The sequence below is a fragment of the Thermobia domestica genome, chromosome 13, assembly GCF_964235325.1.
Source record: "Thermobia domestica chromosome 13, izTheDome1.hap1.1, whole genome shotgun sequence".
Lineage (NCBI taxonomy): Eukaryota > Metazoa > Arthropoda > Insecta > Zygentoma > Lepismatidae > Thermobia > Thermobia domestica.
This window is the reverse complement of record NC_137466.1, coordinates 194,922,083-194,942,547: the sequence shown is the minus strand read 5'-3', so window position 1 is coordinate 194,942,547 and position 20,465 is coordinate 194,922,083. Positions and strand designations below refer to the sequence as shown.

Genomic DNA, 20,465 nt, shown 5'->3' with positions numbered 1-20,465 from the left:
GCAAGTTTCACTTTGGGAAGGAGAGAGTTAGAGAGAAAATTTCAGTGTGGATGATCATAGATTATCAGGAGATGTGCACTTTCTGCTTAAGCCGCTCTGACATTCAAAAGGATACATGATTGAAAAAATTTCATCGAGGGTAGTTCTAAATTCCTTTATTTAAATTAAAAAGGGAAATACAGATGGATATCAAATTTTAAAATAATGAAATGAAATCGTTAAGTTTACCGTCCCACGAATACCCTTTAGACTAAGAGAAACTGACTTTTGACCCTTTCGCTGTGGGATTAAATTTTTGGATAGTTTCTGGAAAGGGGGCAATTAAGCCGCCAAAAAATTAAATTTGGAAGGTCTTAACATCACCCTCATTTCCTGACACATCTGAATCAAAATCTAACAAACCTGCAGTTATCTGACTATCGCTGATTGTCTTACTGTTGCCCGGCATTGTCTCTAGCTGTACTTAGCTAGCCTCAAAACCTGCAAATACACCACAAGAAAATGACGCAAAGCTCTCATATGATTCCTCCCGAGTATAAAATATAATTGAAACTGTGTGATGCTGCGGACCACTTTTTTTAAAAAGTCTTGGACCCTGTGATTACGCTCACAGGATGCATTATTGTTAGTGATCGTGTGAACATCGTAGTTGAACACGTCCATCCTATTATGGCCCAGATATTTTCTTTCTGCCAAATGATGTAATTTTCTAAGTTAACGAATAGCCAATCCACACTGTCAGAGCTGGTAAGGAGGCGTACTTTTATGCACATCGGGATGAACAACAACACATTTAGTCCGATTGGATCACCAGTTCAAACTTTGAAAGTGATTGTACTTTTTTTTTTCAATCTTTCTACATGACCTGCCACCTGAGCCTCCTAAACTTGATGGCACTAACAATGTTTGTAGATACATCGCCAAAATCCCATAAATTAGTTAAGTACTACACATTATGAAATAACATATAGTAAAAGTAAATCCATGGCCTTAACATTTTAAATAGCTTTGTTGAGTGTGGTTTAATACTTGTATTTATAGTACAGAAAGTATTCTGTCGTCTAAGTTGATTTATATTCTGTGTGAATACTTCCAACGCTACTTGGATAAATAAGATGCAGATTCAGCTAGTATCATAGAATCTGGAATGATGTGAATATCTTCCAGATAATTAACAGTGGTCGTTTTGTCACTTACGTGTTGGTGAAAGCTATCCTCTTGCGATTAAACCCAAATAGAAGATAATAATCGATGGAAAAAAGAGTGATCCAAAGGAATATCTAGGAATGTGTACTAAATCTAGGATATGAATAGAATGTTTGTTAATTCAAAAAAGTTGTAGATAAATCGCCAACATTCCATTAGTTACTTAAATACACATGATGAAATATAACAACCTGTAATCAGATTTGGCATTGTTACTGTCATCAAGTCTAGGAGGTTCAGGTGGGCAGGTCATGTAACCAGAATGAAAGAAAATAGGAACACTTTCAAAATTATAACTGGAAATCCAATCGAAAAACTATTATTAGGAAGACCTAGGCGCAGGCAGAAGGACAATAATAAGATAAATCTCTTAGAAATAGGAGTACGACGTAGAAATTTAAACCAGCTGGCTAAGAACAGATGCCAATGAAGTGCTTTTGCAACTGCTGCATTGAACCTTCGGGTTTCATAGGCCATAGAGTTAGTTAGGTAGTTAGATAGTACTCAGTTTGGAGCTCAGATTCCGAAGCAGGTATTCTTCTCTGTCCTCCTTGACGAAACCTAGTACTGAACTGTCTGAGAAATAGTACCATTTTCCTCTGAAAATAATTTATGACTTATGAACTTCCATTCCATTGTAAGCCAACAAATATTAAGTTTTGATCTCACGCTTTACTAATCACGCAAGTTGTATTTTCTTAATGTTTTTTCCATTCTTTTGACAACCCTAGCGATTGCGTCTTGTTAAAAATATCAATGCCACGAAGAAGGATCAGAAATTAAGTTTACAAGCCGATATTTCTGGAATTTCGTCTGTTATAGAGGAATGAGGCGTGAGCGGTAATTTTAATATATGGAGTTGGCACCTGTGCAGAGTTTCAGCCAGTCGCCACCTCGGCACTAGTTATAGGTAAACACAAATGGCGACTCGTTTGGAAAACTAGTCTCGCGAAGAAGATCGCTGAGTTATTCGACTTCTGTGGGCGGAACATGTAACCGCGGATGAAATTCACCGGCAACTGGTAGTGGAAACGGCCAGAACTTCTCACCGAGTGTGTCGTGTTCTTTCACGACAACGCGCGTCCGTATATATTCCTTGAAGACCACCACCTTGTTGAAGTACTTTCGCTGGAACATCATCGACCAATCTCCCTACAGCAGGGGCGTCGCTCCAAGCGACTTTCTTCTGTTCCCGCACTTGAAGGAGCACGTAGAAGGCCGTGACGTCGCTTCAGACGACGAGGTGAAACACTTCGTGACAATGTGGCTGAACAAGTGATGACAAGATTTTTACCAGGAGGGAATTTTTAAACTTACCTCACGATACGACAGATGCCTCAACCGAAATGGAGACTATGTCCAAAAATAATCTAATATATGTACTATTTACTGGTTGTATTGGTATTGGTTGTATGGAATATGTATACGTTTCACTAGTGGCTTTGTAACCTTACTTTTTGATCACTCCTCGTACCTATATAAATTGAACAAATCAATAATTGGGTAACTTCTTTAGCTCTTCGAGTACGTTATTACAGGTTTAATACTAAATTGCCCTGCAAATGGTTGAAAATAACATTAACTTTCAAAGAGAACTGGATGACCAATTTGTTTTAAACAGGCTAAACATTCATCGCTCAAAGTTTGGGTTTAAAACTGATACAAAAGAAGAGATTTTTTATAACAGTATCACTGGCAACGCCGGTGAACCTTTCCTTCCCTAACTTGGTATGCAAGGTAGATCCATAGAAACTCCCCCTTTCTTTCCGTGTTCCCTTGCACAACTTTACCCATTCCCTGGACACAAAACGTTTAAAACCAAGAAGTTTCTTTCTTTAAATCTTCTTGTTTTTTATTCTTTTTTCTTACCTCTTTCTTTTTCCTGAAGACTTAATCTCTTTCCCATGATCTGAGATAAAACCTCATCTTGTTTTCAAACTACACACTAATTATAGGATATTCAACATCGCACGAAGATTCAAGATCCTTGAAGAGGTGGGTGGTGTGGTTGGAGTATTGAACAGAAAAAAGGAAGACCTAATATTGAAACGTCGTTTCTCCCGTAAAAGTAGAAGAACCGAAGGAGAGAAGGGAAGGCTTCGCTAATTTTCAAAGTCATTTTCCCAACTCTCAAAAAATGTATTCTTTAAAGGTTCATGGGAAGAAAGATTAAAAGTAAAAAAGCGAGAATTTAATTAATCACACATCACACGCAACTACACTGAGTGCTTACTGAATTGTGACCACCTAACTATAATACTTTGTTGCTCTATCCTTTGCTTACACGGAAGGCGGAAGGCCTGGACACGGCGGCACCTGGATTATGTATGGTACTTGCTGCTTGGAGATCTGACACCATATATAGCTGATGGCTTCCCACAATGAGTCCACAGATGTCGGTAGAAGAGTCATGAAGGGAAGAGCTAGTTCCACAACATCCCATAAATGTTCTATAGGATTAAGATCCGGCGAGTTAGGAGGCAAATTCGTATGCTACAGCTTCGTGGAATGTTTCTTAAGCCAAGCAAGTACAGACCTGGCTTCCTGGCACCGTGCATTGTCGTCCTGGAAAACGCCGTCTTCGTGTGGGTAGAAGTGTTGTATTGTAGAGTGTACGTGGTACTTTAACACATCCAGGTATACAACGGTCCCAGTCCATATTATGAAGATATGTGTATTTGGACACATAATGAAGCATTTTATTTCGGACTTTTGGATTTTTTATTTTAAAATTCTATGCAGTGAAAAGCAACATCATTTGTTTAATGTTGAATCACTTTTCGATTTTTTTAAGTTTCTTTACTTTTCCTATAAGGAAATTTTCTTGCTGTCTGTTATTTCTTTCTACGCATGTAATTTCTTAATCAATAAAAACGACAGATTGTTTCCCTGTCAGCATTCCTATTATCACCCTGCCTTTGGTTAATCTATGAGTACACACTTTTCATCGAGACTGAAGAAACAGTCAACGACCCAGGATATTAACCCGGAAGGGACATCGAACAAAAACCATTGAGAGACTTTTGGAAGGGTAGTCCGTATAGAATTGGAGACGAATCAACATGTAAGAACGCGAACTACAATTCCAAGTTTACGAGAAGTTTAAACTTGCTCTAGCCTAGAGAGCACTAGCTGACACAGCTTTCCACCCTTTCCTATCCTGAGCCATACTTTTTTCTTTGTAGCTTTTTCCCCTATATATTGTTTATTGTTTACACACAGCTTTCCTCGCTTTCTTATCCTGAGCCAGACCTTTTATTTCCATACGCTTTTCTTCCCTATATCATGTGTTACTGTTTGACACAGCTTTCCATTCTTTTCTATCCTGAGCCAAATGTTTTATTTCTTTGTAGCTTTTCTTCCCTATATTTATATTATTGTTTCACGGTCTCACAGACGTCTATAAGAGGCAGCAAATGATAATATGCGTGGAGCACCTCGTAGGTTCACTGAAGAAAAGTTTTTGTGGAAGGTGTCATTAGAGGTGAATAGTCCTAGGCGTTCCTAAAACAAACTAGGCATCCATGGAACTGGAAAAATAACACCAAAGAAGAAATTCAACATTACTCAATTTGAAACAAAAAACAAAATGAAACTGAGGAAAAGGTAGTATGTAACAAATTGTACATTTCGGGAAAATTAACTTAATTACAAATGTGTCTGAAAGCATACATCCTTCATCGTTTCCAAATCTCTTCACTGGGATGAGGACTCACCAAATGATGCGTTATGTACCATGACTAACACATAACGTGCATAAACAGCCAGAATTCAACGTTTCGAAAAATGTAACATAACAACTTTATCTCTATTTATTTCCACTACAAATGTAGTAGTAACTGTATTCTGGAATATACAGTGTGTTTTTACTAATGCATTTTCTAACATACAGGACTACTGTGAATACCACATCATATAACCACATTGGCCAAGTTACGTTTATGAAAAACGATATAACATTAATACTAGAAGTAGAGTGGCTAACTGGTAGAGCGTTTATCTCTGGTGCATGGGGTCCTTGGTTCGATCCCAGCTCGCGCCAAGTGAACTTTGTGGTGAACAAACACCGTGTTCGTGGTTTTTCTTGGTGTTCTGCCGTTTCTTCCCACTTTTCTAATTCCAGCATTTCATTCATTTCTCATTATCAGCGTCTCCTTTAGCCTAGCCGGCATAACGTGGGACGTAAAACTCAAAGATTTAATTTATTTGCGACAATGTAGGCCATCATGTTACTGCTTCCGTTTATGAGAAACTCGAGAAGTTTGGGTGATAGATTCTCGAGTACGTGTTATACAGTCCTAGTCTAACATTTTTAGATTATCGTCTTTTTTGGACAAACGAAAAAAAAATTCTTCACCAGCCAACATTTCAATTCCGATGATGAAGGAAAATCGAGCGAAGTAGCTCAAGTGGTAGAGCGTTGGCTTCGCATTTGGGAGGTTGTGGGTTCGATTCTCGCTGCCGACCATCCTGACTGTGGTTTTCCAGGGTTTTCCTCAGTCCTACCAAGCAAATGCCAGGATGGTATCAGCTAAACAGGTCCTGGCCGATACCTTCCCAAATCCTTTCCATTGTTCTTCTTGTTGTTAGATATCCAGTGTAAAATGGCCTCTGAGTTGTATCTGGTGATTGTTAAATAAATAAATCGATTCTTCGCAGATGATTGTACTCATAAAAGACAGGCAGGAGAAATTGGCCGAGATACTTTGCGGTAATGTTGAAAGTATATTTAATATAAGCCTTTTTCTTGTATGCAGTTGCCTATTACACTTTTTCTTCGTAATTGTCTTGCTTTTCTTATTGATTCGTACTCTTATTTACTAGTATATAGAAAATAAGAAACTACTTACTCCGCAAAGGACGCAAAGTATAATAACCATGGCAAACTTAAGTGAAACACACTCTGTGCTCGCTGAGTTCCGTCTGTCCCACACCGCACAGCATAACATTATTAAGATACCTGAGCACGCCATTTCCACTCCTAACGCCTCGGTCTTGCTGACGAATGGTTTCCTTGCACTTATACAGAATAGGTTTGTATGATTAAGTAAAGATTTCGGTATTGCCCGCTATAGATAAAATCAAAAAGAAAAATAAATTGTTACTTGATTAGTTCTCAAATAAATATTTTTGTAAGTATTTAGTTTGTTCTATATGTGACGTTATTAATCTATAATAGCTACTTCTGTGAGGCATCTAGTACAAAGGTCAGCTGTCTTACAACTGACATTTACAAGAGTCTTCCTAGCCGAAATGTCGTCCAGGTCCAAGGAGTGTGTCGCAAATGTTTAGAATTTAAAAGATATATGTACGAGGGAAGTCCGAAAATACCTATACGGTTTCCCCTCTCGTTTACCCCAGGAAAGCAACCTATTGGAGAAACACGACAGGAGTTGCACGCGCAACACACCCAGATACACGTTTACCTGAGATCCTGCAGATGGCGCCATTGCAGCGCCTACGCAAAGCGGAGACGAGTCTCTCAGTCTGAGTCTGGTAGCTATGTAGTAACGGCAACGCGAAACCATTTTGCAACTCTTGGGTGGGAGCGTCTTGTCCATCTACTATCAGTCTTAATCTCGTACCCAGTGACTTCCATCTGTTTTCGGATTTGAAAGAAGACTCTCGGCAGCAAACGCTTTGGAACAATACTGAAGTTACAGAAGCTGTTTGACGCTTCTTACGTGTGCAGAGCCCTGAATTTTTCCTAGGAAGGGTTTTTAGAGCTTATAGTCCGGTATGACAAATGTCTCAATGTACGTCGTACTTACGTGGAAAAATAAATGTACGTCTGATCTTGAATGATATATGCTATTTTAGGACATGCATCCCCACCTCTGTCCATAGTCGCCTGGTTAAACTTATTTTCCGACTCCCCCTCGTAGATCATTTAGATGGCTCTTAAGTTTAGGATGCATACGATAACTTACATTTTAGTTTTAGATTGAAGCCTTTTTATAATGAGATAAAATCAATTTCTAAACATATAATATCAGACAACGGTAGCATCAATACTCAATTTCAGTTGACATTACTTAGTTAGGTAATATTATATTTAGAAACTTATAATCTTAAATTGTTATAACATAATATTGTATATTATTGTGATAATTTATATGTTTTTATAATGAAATCTATATGCATGGAGGACTCCAAAAGTGCATTACCACCTGCAATTCTTCATTTCCTGCAATAGTAGGAAACCCAACAAACAGGGTGGTTGGGCTGCTTGAGAATTACAAAGGTATTCGACCAAATCTCAATTTGGCTACAAATATATCAGTATGGCAAACTGCAAATAAGAGAATAAATTAAAATGTCAAGAATGACGATTTTGTTATAGTTAGGGCAATAGATGACATAAAAAGTTACAAAGTGATATTATTTAAGCGTTTCAAACAAGATGAATGGTAAGAAATAGATATCAGAGGAAAGCAGTTTCTCTCCTTTTTCCAAATAATAATAATAATATAGTAAAAAAGAAAAGTCTACATAATATAAAGGTTTAATATAAAAGCCTAACAGTACGAAAACAAAGATCCACACGAAACGGAGAGACAAACACAGAATAAGGGACACCAATGGCATAAAAGACTTGCGGGCCTCCGATGAAATATATAGAATAATAATAATAATAATAATAATAATAATAATAATAATAATAATAATAATAATAATTATTATTATTATTATTATTATTATTATTATTATTATTATTATTATTATTATTATTATTATTATTATTATTATTATTATTAGAAACTTGTTTTCCTTTTCAGACTCGGATAGCATATATCGCATTACTTTTTAAAATGGCCGTTGTAGCCTATTTGGCAGAACATTCATCTCCAGACATGATGTAGAGAGAAGAGAAAGAAAGAGATACGACATCTGTAATATCTATGTGATTTACTAAAGAACTATAAGAATTACCTAGGTAGAATATGCGAGTTAAAACACACGTAAGAGAGCGAAAGGAAGATCTAGAAATCTAGATTTTTAGAAATGTCCTAGAAAGGTGAAAATATAGTTAAAATATAGTAAAAAGTAGCAAAAGAAATCATGGAAATTATCTTTCTTTTCGTATATTCTAGTATATTTATTTCACCATTCAAATATCTCTATCCAGGATTAGGAGATAAAGTGAAGAGAGAAATATTTCCATTTCAAGAATTAAATCAGAAAGAGAAAACCTCGCTACCTGACCTACACTTGGACACGCAACCGCAACCGTTATATTATTTGATGCTGAACACAGAAAAAATATATTAACGAAACCGGATTTTTTTTTTTTTTTGCAATTTAGGGCGCCATTATTAAACATGGCGACCACACATGATACCTGATTTTAGTTAAAAATAATTTTATGCCCATTTTTCTTCATCGGGCGTAAAACGGTGTTTCAATTTTTATTTATTAACAAATTACAAAGTGTTAAAATTGTTACAGGTGATTTTCCATGGACGCCATCTTGAAGCTACCATTGCAAAAAAGTGTGGTGGTGAGAGACGGAATAACAGTCACGGAATTTGGTAGTACATTCGGAAGGAGTTTTTCTTGGAAATGTTGTTCACACTTTGCTGCATCTAATTCTCCGTGATAATCGCCTGTTTTTATGCCGCAAAAAACGAGGTCAGCTCCAGGAATTTATCCACTCTCAGTTATGGTATGAATCAGTATTACTCTCCTCCCCTTTTCCAGAGGTGTTTTGACCCCTAAGGACAAACCCTCTCTCCAGCTTCACTGCCTGATTTCGAAAATATGAATAGACGTTTAATAACATGTTGTTGTTTTTTTTTTCACCAGTAGAAAGAGGTTTCAATTTTTTCTTTGCTTCTTATAAGAGAGTGAGAATTTTCAGCCACTGTCAAAAATAGCACTATAGCACACAAAATTACCTAATAACAACATTAATAATATTACACAAATAAAGCACGGAATAACTACAACAAGAAGATAACAAAATAAAACAAAGCGGAAGAAACGGGTACAATAAAATTCATTGAGCTGTCACAGAATACAATGAATCCAAACTGTCATCCCAATTCAGCCGACGTGGCAACAACTGAGCTCATGTTGCCAAACTTATGTTATCGTAAGAAGTTTAACTCATAAAGATTGAGTTTCCATACCTCTATTGTTATTCTAACAGTCAGTTTTACTTTTTTTGTGTATCTACTGCAAAAGTAGCTGCATTTTAAAAAGTTTTTCCATACACTGATATTTGAGTGAGAGTAAATCTGACAGTCTTACTTGTGTCATGCTTGTCTTTTTGTCGTCGGCTACAGTAAGGGTTGCAAATATGCTATGCTAGTTATATTAATATGCTAACTGAACATACCAGCTACGCTGGGCAGACTAACAATTATAAACTGCCGCGCAAGTCAACTATAAAGTTTATACCACAATCTTCAAAAACATTTTAAATTCTGTCACTAACCAAATTCATCAAAATCGTTTTTGGTTTTAAATCGGTTCGTTTTTCTACTAAAAACGGATCGGTTTTCTATTAAAATCGGCTTCAGTTACAAACGCAACAGTTTTTAAATTAGAAATAATTTTCTCTGGTTTTTAATCTGCCTTGTTTTTGAAACTTTCTTTAAAAACCGTTATTTCTTTTCGCACCAGTACTATGGAATACCAACAGGATAGTGAGTGGCCCGGGAACCCTTCCCCGTAAATGTCGTTTTAGGTTTTATTATTATTACAAATTTTAACCTTTATATCCCCCGACCGCTTCAATGACTTGTTCAAGCAAATTTTGGGACAAACGCATTTTTAAAAAAAGTTTTAAATCATAAATAACAATACATAAAAAATAGAGTATACTGAAAATAAGAATAGTATAGGCTATTGACTTCGACAGTTTTAAAATTGGCTAGATATAACTTTGACAAAAATAATAATGCAGGAATTTTAAAAAAATCATGGGTGTATAGCCCTGGATCCTCCCTGGCCACGGCGAGGCGCGGTGGCTCAGTGGTAGAGCGTTCACCTCCGGTGCTTGGGGTCCCTGGTTCGATCCCAGCTCACACCGTGTGGACTTTGTGGTGGACAAACACCATGCTCGTGGGTTTTCTCGGGGTTCTCCCACTTTCTTCATTCCACCATTTTATTCATTTCTCATCATCACCGTCTCCTTTATCCTAACCGGCATAAGCGTGAGACGTAAAACTGAAAGATTTCATTTCATTTTTTCTCCCTGGCCACGCTAACATAGTTTAAATTTTTGTTATACTACACCTTCCGTAAACCTCTCGTGATGAGGAGTGAATCTCATTCATTCTTGGATGAAATTAAGAAAAATCCATTATCAGGACATAAATACATTTACAAAACAATCCGAGTAAATTTTGGAATGAGACGAGAACTAATCCTTCGGTAATCGAGACGAGAAATAAGTCTTCCATAATTGAGATAAGAAGAGAAAACATTATTTCTTGTCTACACTATTTCGACAGATTGTAGATTGTCACTATTCATCTAGCGACCCCGAAAACTATCAGATCTACACTAATCTTGGTGAGTTTGGACATTTTAATTTTCATCCTCACCATGATGGGGGCTAAGTTTAGACTTAGGCAGCTTCGGGAGAGTTACTATTTATCTCAGTGATCCTCAAACTATGGATTCGACACCTATATCAATCGTTTTCAATTATTTTTACATGTCAATCCACTACCAACTCGTCATATGCTAAAAGCTCGCCTTCCTACTAAAAAGGGAATCAAAACGTATGCCTGGAACTTTTACTTAGGAGTATGTTCAAAATAAAAGGGGGTGCATCCACAAAGTAATATATTCTGTAACTCAACTATTAGTAATAATAACTGGTTTAATGGTCTCTTCTCTCTCGCTCTCCATTTATACGTATCAATTCGGTAAAAAAAAAAAATACACGCTGTAACTACTTCTCGGAAGGGACTGCGGCGCCCAGAAGAGAAGGATTAAGCCTGTCTATTTTGTTAATTGCCTTAATCGAAACTCCGAAACAATGAAACCATGTGTTTTACAAAACTAGACATGAGAATGTGTTTACTTCATATTTTGGAAGGAAACAAATAAATCAGCAAACCTAACATTTTTTAAATTGATTCAATAAACATATAATACCCATTGATTTGATAGATTTGAATTTGAAGACAGAATTGGATTCCTTATCTATACAGGGATGTATAGACTTCCCCAATTTTACGAATTTTTTCCTGGCCTTTAGGAGCAGCTAAAGGTGTGTAAATTTTTGTGTATTAACTTATGTCCCCGTACTATATGCACACACAAATTCAGACCTCTACATCAGTTGTTTCCTCTTCCCAAACATGTTTTCAATGTTCAAAAATGTTGCTACTGTAGGCCTTGATTTCACCCCCTTCAAGTGGTTTTAGGCAAAAATGTTAAGAGGTCAAAGTTTTAGCTCTGCACGAGTTGGAGACGCCCAGCAATTTTTAATTTGTCAGGACAAATACATGCTGAGATGTTCAAAACAACGTAAACGTCAAAAAAATGCAAAATGGCGGCAGTCGTTGCGTCGCCATGGAATGCTGTAAAAAAATAATTAATTGTGGTTTTGAAGTGCTCTGATATAGGATAAATATTCATGAAAAAATTAGATTTTTTGGAGATGGTCGAGCGGCACATGCTTGAATGGATTGACTCATATGAGAACAGATGTTAAAGACTATACATGAAAAAAGTTTACAAGCAGTGCTTTTAAGCTATTGACAAAATAATGGAAAGACAGGAGAGAAAATCTCTTGAGAACTGAAACTGAACAATGTTTTATCATTCATGCTTAATTTGCTACTAGCATCATGGGCGGCGATTAGGAGGGGCAAAGGGGGCAGTTGCCCCCCACTTTTTTGAAGCAACCCATTAATGTATATACCGTAGTTTCATTTGGAAATATAAAGTTTATGTATGTATTACTGTTTCATAAGAAAAATGGTGCTATGTAATATTTGCCGTTGCGTGAGTACGTATTGGTTGTCTTCCCGTGAAGTTAAGAAAGCTACAGGAATTGCATTTTAAGTGCGACGGAAAACAACCCAAAAATTAACCTATTGGAACACAACAATTCGAGCATACTTTCAATCCAGAGGTATAGAAGCCAAACCTGCTAAATTCATTTTCAGTTTTGTCAGGAAACGAAGAAGTGATGTCCTTATGTTTCACAATTGTTTAACAATTTTCTTGTTTAGAAGTCCCTACTTAATGAGTGAAATCAACCATTAAACAAAAAAAAGTTGTTCAACAATTCTGAAAACATGAGGGCGTCACTTTTTCTTCGTTCCCAGACAAAATTCAAAAATGAATTTAGCAGTTTTTGCTTCTATACCCCCTTCTTACAAGGGCTCAATATGTTAGTCAGCCGCTTTGAAACTAATTAAGGAAACATTTCGCAAAAAAAAAAAAAAAAATAAAAATAAAAATAAAAAAAAAATAAAGTATTTCATAAGTTATTCTTTAATTGCACAAAAATTGACAATTCCTAAATGTCTTCTCTTCTTTCTAAAGTAAGGAATATTGATTAAAAAGAGCGTGATAAGAAACAACTTCTACCTTTTCCATTGTTTTGTAATGTAATATACGAGTGAAGTGGTGTGGGTTTAGGGGTGTAACTGTATATTCAATTAAGTTTAGTGAATTCAACATAATTCTAGGTTTTAGGATTATTTTGTATAGCTGGAGTGTAGAGTGATTCTAAGTATTGTTGTCTTTTAATGTGTTCCAAGAAAGTGAAAACTACACCTAGTGGCAACGAACATGTTACGGGAAGCTGCAAAAGCAAATATTGCTTTTAATGTCGTAGCATATGCTTGTAGTATTTACTGTCTTTCAATTTCTAAGAGTAATAACATGCATTTAATAGCATGTGTGGAACTAAAAATTAAGTTGTTGAATCATCCCCAGTTTCAGTATAGCATCTACAAAACAAGACTTCTTATTCATTACTATGATTAATATTATTTCTATTTATTTGGTTTTCAAATTTGTTATTAAATAATATGATTACACAATTTTCCAGACAGAATTTTAAGATGTTCATGAGCAAGGAATCAAATCTCTTTTTACATTTTCCTTATTTCAGAGTACAAAGGTCTAGTACCTAGTTGCGTTGGTTTTGTCAATTTACTTAATAAAATATGAAATGCGATATACAGTATTTTAACTTAAAAATATAGTATCCTATTAGTTATACAACCTTTCGTGAAACAAAGTGTTAGAAACAACCAGGAAAACTAAGATTGATATACAAATAAATATTCAGATCATGTCTTGCCCCCCACCTTTAACGTCCAATCGCCGCCACTGACTAGCATGACACATTATATTCAATGTCACATAAATCTTACAACAAAGTCCTCATTTACATATAAAATCCGTATTTAAAACGAGCGTGCACGTGTCCGACTGTGCTTAGAAATTTCGGTATTAAATGGAGAATAGGGACAATTTCTATAATTTTTGCTCAATATTTAAGAATGATGACATCGAGGTTGTTTTGACAAACTTTAGCCCCCTGGATGTGATGATTGGTAACCCTAAAAGAAAATATATGTCATATTACATCAAAATCGAATTATTGGAGATTTTGTTGTTGGTTTTAAGTTTAACGTCCCTTCCAGCAGCAACGCTATATGAGACGGGACCTACTGATTAATTTGGAATCCAAACCACATGTACTCCCGCAAAATCGAATTATTGTTGTTAATTTATCAAAGACAATTATTTTCTTAGTAATAGATTACTTCAACAAGGAAACTTCGAATCTTTGGGAACTTACATCTTTCACTAACCTATTATTTATCGGTTTCAACTACAACCATTGGGAGTGAGTGGAAAACCCTAAAGAAAGTATGTGTTACTTTTTATCGAATTCGAATTATGTTTACGTAGTTTCTACCAAAGTATGATTCTCTGTATGTGAAAAGCTACAGTACGGAGAGAATTTTATTCCCTTTTACTCCCTTGTTTTCATAGATTGTTGCAACATAAAACAATAAAGTTATTTTCAAAGATTGAAGGGAGGCATATACGAAGTTTAAATAAAATGAAATAAGTTTTACGAGAGTTATGGTGAAACAGACAGACAGATAGACGGACAGAAAGACAAATTCTGATTGAGTCGGATGGCAGACACTTGCTATTTTCATTTCTATTACTTGTATATTTAGTTTCGGATGTAAGCTTATTTTTATATTTTATGTATGGAAATTTACCTATAATACCCTTACTTTTGATCAATCTAGGTAGAATGATACTTGCAGTCTTATATTACTACCTTAGACAAGAATAAGAAAAACATCTAACAGAATGAAACCATATATAAAACTCTACTATTAAATGTAATGGTTGTTCCTTCGACCAAAAGAAAAAGAAAATACTAGAAGTAACGCCTTTTCCTTCGACGAAAAAAATAGAGTATACTTGACGAAGATGCAAACATAGATCAGCTGGGTGATAGGTTAGAACGTTACTTACTACGCCACATACTCAGGTGTTTGTTTTCTTGTTAGACATTTTAAACATTCAGCTTGTGATTTTTGCTTCTGTTCTTTACAGTATAACAGTTTCTCTGCTTTCCCTGTTTGTAACACTATTCGTGTTATTGAACAAGGTAACATTTCCAAACGTAATATACTTTATTGTTTTTCCAGGATTGACAGCTTTAAAAGTTTTTAAGGTCAATAACCTTGTTAAGCGAACTGATTTTCTCATAGCTTCCATGGCTTCAAGGGACAGGAGATACTATCCCACAAAAAAGCATTTTCTTATGTGGCAGATAATACACTAACGTCACAAGAACGTTAAAACTGTTTTATCTGCTATCAAAAATATTTACTTACTAAAGAAAAATATAAAAGTCTTACTTATGACAAGTTTTAAAGCAAAAATTGAGTGGGAAGGGTGGTGCTGAAGAGAAATACTAGCTTCTGGATTGTTTTCTCATGTTGTAAGTTTCACCGCGTGTACAAGGAGCGCAATTTATGTTGAAAAATCTTTGAGTTTTACGTCCCACGGTATGCCGGTTAGGCTAAAGGAGACGGTGATGATGAGTAATGAATGAAATGGTGGAATGAGGAAAGTGGGAGGAGACGGGAGAACCCCCGAGGAAACCCACGCACAAGGTGTTTATCCACCACAAGGTTCATTTGGCAGGGGCTGGAATCGAACCCGGGACCCCAAGCACTAGAAGTGAACGCTCTACCACTGAGCCACCGCGCCCCCCTGTAGTTTATATTGAGTTTTAAATATTAGGTAAGACAAAGAGCTTAAATAATGGGTCGAACGGGCCGGATAAAAGGAAATAATCGGCCGGATGCGGCCCGAGGGCCGGCTGTTTCACATGGATGATTGCTGTAATTTCTAGAGACATGAGACAAATTTTGGACAGACGTGTATACATATGAGAAAACAAATTGAAAAAATGTATATCGATCTTTTTCCCCCTTCTTGATAAAAAATGCTGCCGGCGTTACTGGTCGTCATCATGTTGTTTACTTACTGAATTATATTGTTTTACACAGAATAAATACTTGTGTATTTTTTGTAATACTTAGAATCTTTTTACATATATTACGGCTCTTCCTTTACAACAGCAAAGTATATTCATGTTCAGCATAATCAGTTTATTGTCAAATAAAGGCAGTGAGGTGAATGTAATAATTCACCCGCACATTTCATATTTGAAAGTGCCCTGCGAATAGGTCAAGGTAAACTCCTGAACTATGTAAAGAACTGTAAGACATTCTACTATCAAAGCAGTTATTAATTCAGCCGGTAGAGTGCCGGCTTTCTAGTCCAGCGGTTGCGAGTTAGAGTCCAGACCAGGTAGCGTTTTTTTCTTTTCCTGATTTAGTTCTTGAAATAGAAATATTTCTCTCTTCACTTTGACTCGTAATCCTGGACAGAGATGTTTGCATGATCAGATAAATATACTAGAATATAAGAATATAAGAATATAAGATAGATAAATTTCATGATTCCTTTTGCAATTTTAAACTATATTTTCACCTTTCTAGGAGATTTCTAAATCATGCTTTTCGTCTCTTACGTGTGTCTTCACTCGGGTATTCTAATTCGTATAGTTCTTTAGTAAATCACATAGATGTTACAGATGTCGTATCTCTTTCTTTCTCTTCTCTCTACATCATGTCTAGAGATGATTGATCTAAAAAAATAGGCTACAGCGGCCATTTTAAAAAGTAACACGATATACAATATCAGAGTCTGAAATGGAAATCGAGTTTTAATAATAATAATTTCTCTTTATCTTACCTGGGAGGCCGCAAGTCTGCTACGCCACTGATGTCTCTTATTCTGTGTTTGTGTCTCCGTTTCGTGTGAATGTTTCTTTTTGTACTGTTAGGCTTTTATATTAAACCTTTACATTATGTAATTTTTCTTTTTACGATATTTTGTTTTGAAAAAGGAGAGAAACTGCTTCTCTCTAATATCTATTTCTTACCATTCATCTTGTTTGAACTGCTTGAGTAAGATTATTTTGTAAGATTTTGTTATCCATTGCCCTCACGATAATAAAATTGTCATTCTTAACAATTTATTTTATTCTCTTATTTGCAGTTTGCCACACTGATATACTGCATTTGCAACAAAATTGAGGTTTGGTTCAACGCCTTTCTAATCCTCAACTAGAACAACAACCCAGATTTTTTGGGTTTCCTACTATTGCAGGAAAGGGAGCATTTCAGGTTGTAATGCATTCTTGGAAAGACTTCACTGACTGACAGATGAATACCCAGGTCAAGAGCTTTAGCTAAAAACTTGAAATGTGTTTAGTACATAGGTTTAAAAACCTAAGGTACAGTACCACTAAGGAAGGATTTTTAGAAATTAGACGAGAATGGAAGGAATAGAAGTGGCAATTACCATACTAAAACTAACCTTCGACTTCCTGTGGACTTAGCCCACAGAAACCCCCACATTTGCTCGACCTATGGCCTCGCACCTCATATTTTAGCCTTTACATTCATTCTTTGCTCAGCCCTATTCTCTGCGAAAAACGTAACTCCTTTCTCCCTTAGGACACGCGTTTCAATCTAAGTGAAATAATAACAAATTCATGTTGAGAAAAAAAAAAAAACATTTCCAATATTTTACCTGTCTCTCCATGATGATAAATCTGACAACTTTATAGTCATTTTTGTATATATTAAAATACTAGAAAAGTTCATATGTTTGTGCACGTTTATGTTTGTCTACAATTCTTTCAACAATGAGATCTCGAAAATCGCAAATGCTAGAAACGTGCCGTTTTCGCTGGTCGATTCCAAATTTTGTGTAGATTGTCCGGTTCATATTAAATATTTTATTTAAAAAAAAAAAAAACATTGAATTTCTTAAGGGTACACTGGAAGTTCTGAAATTTTGAAAAAGTAAAGCATGATATACTACGAGTTATACATTCCAACACCTCATAGTTGTATACAGAGGTCGTATATCTCTCAGGAATTTGTTTCATAGCTTCACGAAAATCGAAGGATACTGTTTCTCCAGTTTAAGATGAATCTTCATTGTTCGGAGTGTTTTGCCCAATGAACACCATATATCACTGACATTATAATTAATTGTGTATGTAATGTATTTGCTTATTATATACTGCATGCAAGAAGAAAGAAAACACCAATCACATACGAATTAAAAAGTCCATTCGGAAGTAGGCTCAAATCTTGCAAACGGTGCGAGATGTTGAAAAAAATAATCGAAAAAAATCTTCCCTTTATGGTACCCCTTGCCAATTTTTATTAAGATGTCCTTCAGATGTGTCTGTAAAGAGACATGTGCAGATGTTGTGAGGAATGATAAAGAGATACAGAGATACATGATCATATGTGAATGATGCACTGTGTAGAGAGCGCAGATTCAGCTATATATATATATATATATATATATATATATATATATATATATATATATATATATATATATATATATATATATATTTGGTCTAGGAATTAATTCGTGCGGGTGGACAAGAGATGGCGCAACGAACGGAGCGTCCCACAGTTCCGTGTATCCATACATGTGTTGCAAACCCCTGTCATCGCGTATCGTTCGTAGTATAGGGCAGTGGATTAAAGCGTCAACAACACCAGTTTGTAGTTAAGTGAACATGGCGCAATTTGTGCCTGATAAAGTGTTTTTGCGGGGTGTCCTGCTGCATTACTTTAACATGCAGAAAAGTGCGACTGAAAGTTATCGTATTTTGGTGGAAGTGTATGGTGACCATGCTCTAGCTGAGCGAACGTGTCAGAAGTGGTTTGCACGGTTTAGAAGTGGTGATTTCGGCTTGGCAGACCAAGAGCGAGCTGGACAGCCAAAAAAATTTCAAGACGAAGAATTGACAGCATTGCTCGAGCAGGATTCGTGTCAAACGCAGGAACAACTTGCAGCAGCATTAAGCGTTGATCAAACAACAGTCTCCAAACGCTTGAAAGCCATGGGAATGATTCAAAAGATGTCACATTGGGTTCCACATGAATTGAAAGACAGAGACGTTGAAAGACGAAAAACCATTTGCGAATTGCTGCTTCAACGACAGAGCAGAAAGGGGTTTCTGCATCGAATTATTACGGGTGATGAGAAGTGGATCCATTACGAGAACCCTAAACGAAAAAAGGCCTGGGTGAAACCAGGTGAACCAGGTCCATCACAACCAAAACGAGATATTCACTGTGCAAAGGTTATGCTGTGCATATGGTGGGATATGAAAGGTGTGGTGTACTATGAGCTGGTGCAACCGGGTGAAACTATGAATGGAGAACGTTATCGACGACAATTAATGCGTTTGAAGCAAGCTCTGGCCAGAACACGACCAGAATGGGAGAACAGACATGATAAACTTATTGTTCAACATGATAACGCTCGCCCACATGTCGCAAAACCGGTCAAAACCTATTTAGAAAATGTCGGATGGGAAGTTTTACCCCACCCGCCGTATTCACCAGACGTTGCTCCTTCGGACTACTACTTGTTCGATTGCATGAACAACGATTTGATTGGACAGCGGTTTACTTCTTCAGAAGATATCGAAACATGGGTCTCTGACTGGATCGCTTCCAAGGATGAGGACTTCTTTCGCCACGGAATCCGTACATTGCCTGACAGATGGGCGAAAGTGGTGGCTAGCGATGGACAATATTTTTCTTAAGGTATTTATGTATTTTGTGTTTGTACTACAGCTTCAATGTGTGCGTACCAACCGCACGAATTAATTCCTAGACCAAATATATATATATATATATATATATATATAAGAAAGCGTAGATTCCCGAAACGCTGTGGCAGAGTTTCTATATATATATAAAAAAAAAAGAAAAAGAAAAGGCTGTGACATAGGATTACTTGTTTTGAATAAGAGCTTTAATATAGGATACCGAGATGTGGCCAAATTATAACAGTTACAACCCGTCCCCTTTTATTTTCCAGCTTTTCCTTTTCTTCTAGGAGAATTATAAAAACGTTATTTATGTTATTTATTTATTTACTTTTATTTTCTCAGCCGGTGCCTTGAGCATTCAAAATCGGCGAGGTACCATCACATGTCATAACACACCTTTAATTACTTTAAATGAAAAGTATAAATTTCAAATTTTTTTGACTCTAAACTTCAAGGATTTTGAGATATGATCATCCTATTATAACAATTGTAACGTTATCTTTCTTTTTTTTTTCCTACCACTTTTCTTTCTTTCTAGGGAAAATACAAAAAGTATGGAAGACTAAAGATTTCATATCCCTATGCTTCAGAGATTTCAGATATGGATATTTTACTATAATAATTTTCACCCTCTATTTAACCATTGTTTTCTTCGAAAAAAAAAAACTTTGTGGTACCTTACGTTTTAGAGCCTATTCCTCGTTCAAATGACAAAATTTTATCTTATGCGGCTGTATAGCCTGGTACTCTCTCACTCACTCACTCACTCACTCACTCAGGACTTCTTGTCTTTTACATAGAGGTGAACATTTCTCGGTATCTCGTAACGTTAGATACCTTAAATTTGTTGTTTATGCCTCTCATTTAAAATAATTTGAAACGTTTGTTGTCTTTGTCGTACGTACTAACGGAAAGCTGAATAGAGTATGATCGTAATCTGTTTTCTATACAAGTAGGAATGAGGCGCTTCTCGACGTAACAGCGTGTGATAGTGATCGGCATAGTTGTCTATGATGAAGTGTTCCATTCCTACTCGTACATAAAACAGATGACGATCATGTAGAGACCTGCACGGGCC

General features: G+C 36.1%; 1 protein-coding gene across 2 annotated transcripts in view; it reads right to left on the bottom strand.

Annotated features, from left to right (window-relative positions):
• LOC145667460 (aquaporin-8-like) overlaps window positions 1–20,465 on the bottom strand; it is a 188,401-nt gene that overhangs the window by 100,590 nt on the left and 67,346 nt on the right. The window contains exon 6 of one of the 2 annotated variants that reach the window (XM_081734936.1): window positions 6,057–6,275. The exons of the other annotated variant lie outside the window; for it this stretch is intronic. Coding sequence (XP_081591062.1) covers window positions 6,057–6,275 — 219 coding nt within the window. The remainder of the gene's footprint in view (window positions 1–6,056; window positions 6,276–20,465) is intronic. 2 annotated transcript variants of the gene reach the window in all.